A 5,685-nucleotide genomic window follows, 5' to 3' on the forward strand; every position below is an offset into this window, starting at 1 on the left:
GCCCCGTCCTGCCCCCCCCTGCAGCACTGCTTACGCGCGCCCTCTACCCCAACCAGCCCGCCGTGATCACGGCAGCCAGCCTGGCGGTGACCCCCTTTCGGCCCTTCATCGTCTCCACCCTCCACACCACTGTGAGCACGCACGAGGTGTTGTCGTCCACGCGCGTGTTGGTGAAAATCATGTATAGCCTTCACACGCGTGTCATCTTTGCAATCTTGCGTTTCACTCGCATGCGCGCGCGCATGAGGCGCCGCGGGGTTCGGCGATGCCCAGCGCGGCTCCCGCCCAGCGTGGCGCCGTTGCGCGGCCGCGGCGCCTTGAATGCAGGCTCACCAGGAGCGCCGCCACATCCGGCAGCTCAGCGGATCCCAGTTGGCCTGCCCGGTCCTGCCGGCCATCACCCTGGTTCTGCAGACGCGAAGCGCACAAAACCAAGTCCGTATATTATCGTGATTTCAAACCAAGGCAACCGTAACCATGTGACCCCCACCCCCCAACAGGCGATGGAGGTGGCATTCCTGCGCCGCGCCCTGGCCGACCCCTCGCTGCGCCCCGCCCAGCGCCTGCACTCCGCGGCCGCGCTGGTGGGGGTGACGCTCTTCTTCGTGGAGGACGCGGCACCAAGGGCCCCCTTCATACACTCGGCCTGGTGGGTGGGGACGTGTGGGAATTGCATGCCCCCGTGCAGGGGGGGCTCTCAGCTGTCGCTTTGATCAGCTAATCGCATCCTGCAGGGCGTGCGCTGCACTGATCGCAGCCCCTGCATTTCACGGTCTGTCTGTATCTTCTGTGTATTGGGTGTCCTTGCTACCAGGCGCATCATGGCGATTGAGCCGGAAAACTTCCTGGCCCGACCCATCATATTCGCAGGCACCTGTGCAGCGCCGGTGCCACCAACACCATCCACGCCCTGCTGGCAGACACCGAGGCCCGCCTGAACGGCAGCCACGCGCCCCCCGACGCCCGCAAGGCAGCCTTCATGCTGCCCGAGCCCCAGCGCACGGGCGCGGGCGCGGGCGCGGGCCCGCCGCGCCCCTGCGAGCCGCGCAGGGAGCTGGCGGTGTCGCCGCTGCAGCTGCCCAGCTGACGCGGCGCGCCGCGCTCCGCATTCGCTTGACTTGCATTTGACCGACTGTTTTGACCTCTGGTGCGCCTCTTGCCCCTCATCTCTCCGCGTGTGGGTTGGCAGGTCGCATCCTCTGCCCCCTCAACCCCCTCAAACGCATCGATTCCCCGTGACACACTCCTTGCACCCCTTGCATCCGTACCCAACACACTTTGAGCGGCTCGACGCGAGCGCCCGCGCGCCGGCTGCACGCCGTGCGCGCCGCAACGGGCCGGCGGCCGGCTGTGCTGATGTGTGCGTGATGCGCTGCATGTGGCGCATGGGCCCCTCTTCTGCAGGGGCAGTCGGCATTGGCGCCCCCCCAGCTGCCACAGCGTCACAGCACGCGACCCTCAACCGCCGACATCACCGACATGATCGATTGCTGTACCGGACCCTCGCCCCGCTTGTTCGGTGGGGAAGCAAGAGAGAGTCCAAATAACGAGCGCGTACTTGACACTGGGCGGTCACTTGTCCGAGTGACCCAGCAACGGCACCAGCACCGGTGGCGTGCTTCTGGTCTCACCGATGGCACTTTCGGAGCCCCTCTAGTGCTTGAAGCTGTTGTGTTTTGCCTGGGTGCTATGCGCACAGGCGTGAGGTGCCCAGGTGTCACGCTTGGGGCGTACTTCAATTTGAACGGGTCGGACTTGCTGTACACCCCAGCTCTTGGCAGCAATCCTGTTGAATCCCAGCGTATGTGTCCCCAGCGTATGCGCTTGCAATTTGACGCGGTTGCTGCTGCTGCTACCCCTCGAGACACCCGGTGTTTGTTGCGGGCCCCGGCGCGCCCTCTTTGCCAGGCACCCTAGCCACCCATGCACGCGGGGTATGACGGGGCTATGTGACTGCAGACACTACCTCGCATGTGGCTGGCAAGGCCCACCCCGCGAGAACGTGTTCAAAATGCAAAGTCATAAATGTGTGCATTGTGGCGTCATTGGTGCAGTGGGGCTGGGCGCCTGGCATGTGCAGTCGCACCAGCCGGGGCCGCGCAGCTGTTCCGTCATCTTTTGTTTGGCGTTGCAATGAGCGTCTATTCCTCTGGGCTTGATGCCGTCTATCCCTCTCGACTTGATGCCAGCCGTTGCGGCCAAGGTTGCGCTGCTGGTTTTGGTTGTTTCGAGGCCGTCCATGAAATTTGACCCAGGCTCAGCGACGACGATTCCAGCCAACCCTGGACACCACTCAGTCCCGTGGGCCGCACCATTCCTCCGGTGCGCGGCTTGTACCCCACCTGTCACTGTGCCACGTCATTCCGTCTGTAACAAGGCAAGAGGTGCGTGTCATCCTGCAGCCAAACGTGCGGTCGTGGTGCAGATTCTTGTGACAACGCACCACAAAAACGGTTTCACAGCCATGTGGCAGAGGGATTTTCGTGGTGCGCTTCACAATAACACCTTCAAAGCCGGTGGCTGTGGCCGCACACGGGCTGGTCAAAGGGTGTGTGTATGGGTGCTGAAAAGGCGGGGGGCAGTTACCATCGTCACAGCACTGCATGGCTGGACTGAAGATCAGGATTTGGAGCTGCATCGGAGCAGAGAAGATCCTGAAGCCACCTGCTGCCTGCTACAGGCATCCCGCCGCCCAAACAGCCTGCGTGGACGGCTTGCATGGCCAAGGCGTCCACCCAGACACCCGTGGGCGGGGTCCCCAGACACCAGCGTGAAGTAGCCCTTCATTTGTTGGTCGTCTTGCACATGTGATTGCGAGCGCACGGCTGCCAGGTGCGCGAGCAATGCGTGCCAAGCGTTCCAACCGGCACAGCAAATTGGGGTCCTCACTGCCCGCAAAACTTCAATGTTGCTTGTTCATATTCCTCTCTGTCCTGACTATTACCCCTCCCCTTGAAGCTCCCGGTGTGGTGATGGAAGAATTTTGCGTGGGCAAGTTGGCGGTGATGAGCGAGTGCGTGTGGTCTGAAATACCCACACAGCCTCAGCTACTTCAAGGCGCTGCTGACCAAGGCTGCCGGCACCAGCAATTGTGGTTTGACAGGTTTTATTACACCTTGACATCAGCTACAATACTACTAACCTAGCCGGTGCCAGGACAACAACTAAAAGAAAGGAACAAAAAGAGTCCAAATGTGACTGCATATGTGACTGCATAAGGTGTGACGTCTGCGTTGCACCACAGGCTGGCAGGGGATGCACGTTCATGTGAGTTCACGTGTATACTGCACACAGACCTGTATGCAAACAGAGATACGCACCAACCGCAGATGTATCTAAGCACATGACACCAGCTGGCACCATTTTCGCGAGCTGTGTGCAGCGCGTGAAACATGCAAAAACGCATCACAGACAGCAGGAAACCTGCAACGCTCGTGCGTGCGCTGCAGTGACTGCGCCCGCTTCAAAAAGGTAAAAGCGCATTGCTGCGCACCAGCCCACGGGGCACCGGCCGGGCTTCGCGAGGCCAGAGTGCCAGACGGCTCTGGCAGCGAGTGCCAGAGGGGTTGGGTTGCAACAAACGCGGTAGTGAGGGGTGGAGTTGCCGCCCTGCATCCCGACAAAACCATGCTAAGGAGCCTGCAGCTATGCCGAAGTCAATATTACGAGTGTAATCGGGTCGGGAGGAAATGCAAGAGAGCGGCTCTGATGTCGGCCATTCTGCTGGCCCGCGTGGGCGACAGTCATTGTGTTTTGGGGGCAGGTGCACCAACCGGCACTCAGCAAACCGCCGGTGCCTCACCAGCTGAGATTGGGTCTAAAATTTTGGATCAAGACATCGGATTGGTTGTAGGGGCCTTGAGGGCACTTGTCGGCGCGGCCGACTTCTGAACGCACAAACGGCGGGCAACCAAGCAATTGTCGCCGCATGCAGCAGAGCCAGGCCGGCGAGCGGGCCGCCGCCCCCTGGGAAGGTCCCGGTTCAGTGGCAAGACTCACAACTCAAATGGGTCGGGCAGTGTTGATGCATCAGGTTGTTCATTCGACTCACAAACAGCTCACGAGGGGTAATCATCGGATCAGGTGGGCCATCACATAGCAACATCGGCGGAAGCAACGCCCAGGCGGGCGCATGGCGGCGGCCGCCGGGTTGCAGCGGGCAGCGGGCAGCGGGCGGGCCTGCTGCTGCGAGACGCGCCAGATGGGGCCGTCGCGCGCGCTGTCTCAGCTGCGGGCGATCCAGCCGCGTATGAGCGAGAGCGCGCGCGCATCCATCGGCGCCGCGAGGTTGACGCAGTCCGGGCCCCAAGGGCAGTCGCCGCGGGACCTGCTGACCACCCCCACCACCGTCACCCCCGCGCCGCCGCCCGCCCCCTCCGCTGCGCCGGCCGCGTCGCGCCGCGACGGGAAGCCGCCGCCGCTCGCCAGGCCAGCGGCGGCGGCGCCCTCCCGGGTGTCGCCGCGCACCCAGAGGGGAGAGCCGCTCATGCCCTTCCCTGTGTCGCACTTGTGCTGCAGCATGCCCGCCTGGCGGTCAGCACCCCCTGAGTCGGCCGGGCAGAGGCCCGAGGTCGCGACGCGGCAGGTCTGGTCACCCATCAGGGGAAACAGCAGCTTCCCGCCCTGCGCCGTCGTCGCGCTCGCACCGGGGAAGCCGGCAACGGACACAGCGGCCGAGCTGGTGGCAGCGGCGGCGACGGTAGGGCCAAGGGCGTCGGAGGCGCGCTCCTTAGCGGCGGCCTTCAGAAGCGCCGCGGCGACGTCGCAGCCGTGGGCGAGGCCGAACCAGCCGGTCGTGTCGCCAACCTGTTACATGCATAAGTGGGGGGCCGCTACAAGTGAGGTGATGAAAGTGGTGGGGGTTCGGAGGGGTGGCGGGGGCGGCAAGAGGGTGCGGGAGTGACGAGGGTGTGGCGGGAGGGCGGGCCCATTACGCCATTAGTCGCTTGAAGGCACCACTCTGCCCACAGCAAAAAGGCGGGCAGCCGCCCGCTCCTCAATCTCATGGTTGATCGGGCTTACCGCGAAAGCAGTACCAGAAATGTCGACTTCAACCCAGGGAAAAAACCCGGGACATAGTGAGGTTGCCGCACGCATGCTCATCCGGTTTGAGCTCTCGGAGACTTTGCCACGCCGCGCTGGGGCCTGCCCCGCCCTCACCCCCCCACCTTATGCCTGAGCCGCACGACGCCGACGTCGCCCCGCCAGTAGAAATTGCCCTCCGCTGCCGCGGCGACCCACTCGGGAGCGACCTCCGACCACACCGCGTCGACGCGGCCGAGCGGCGCGACGCCCGCGCCGTTGGCAGCGCGGGAATAGCTTGGGAAGAAGCCGAGCACCTTCCTGTACCCGATCGGCCGGTCCGGCCGCAGGTCGTTCGGCACGTTGTACAAGCAGTGCGCCGCCGTCAACACGGTGTCCGGGGAAACCATGAACCCTGTGCAGATCGACATGTCGCTCGCGGCGCGCGCGCCGTCGTCGCCGCTGCTGCCGCTCAGGGGCGGCGCGCCGCTGTCGGCGTCGCCGAAGACGAGGAGGCCGAGGGCGGAGAAGGGGTACGGCAGCGGCGACTGCACCTCCTGCAGGTCGTCAGCGCCGACGGTCACGCGGGAGGCGAGCAGGCGGCGCAGGTGGCGCAGCTCAGCCGCGGAGGGCACGGCGGCGGAGGGCGAGCCTGGGGCGAGG

The 5,685-nt window shown here is 64.3% G+C and overlaps 2 protein-coding genes across 2 annotated transcripts in view; one reads left to right on the forward strand and one right to left on the reverse strand.

Moving 5' to 3' along the window:
* Window positions 1-503: 503 nt before the first annotated feature.
* Window positions 504-1,087, forward strand: MNEG_10108 (hypothetical protein; the record flags this gene model as incomplete). The annotated part of the gene is made up of 2 exons (XM_014041419.1): window positions 504-649; window positions 871-1,087. 2 exons carry the CDS (start codon window positions 504-506, stop codon window positions 1,085-1,087), a joined length of 363 nt encoding a protein of 120 aa, XP_013896873.1.
* Window positions 1,088-4,224: 3,137 nt separating this feature from the next.
* MNEG_10109 (hypothetical protein) overlaps window positions 4,225-5,685 on the reverse strand; it is a gene marked incomplete at both ends in the record, with an annotated part of 6,455 nt that continues 4,994 nt past the window's right edge. Inside the window, 2 exons of the mRNA XM_014041420.1 lie at window positions 4,225-4,806; window positions 5,169-5,674. Coding sequence (XP_013896874.1) covers window positions 4,225-4,806; window positions 5,169-5,674 — 1,088 coding nt within the window. The remainder of the gene's footprint in view (window positions 4,807-5,168; window positions 5,675-5,685) is intronic.

Source organism: Monoraphidium neglectum, assembly GCF_000611645.1.
Source record: "Monoraphidium neglectum strain SAG 48.87 unplaced genomic scaffold scaffold02182, whole genome shotgun sequence".
NCBI lineage: Eukaryota > Viridiplantae > Chlorophyta > Chlorophyceae > Sphaeropleales > Selenastraceae > Monoraphidium > Monoraphidium neglectum.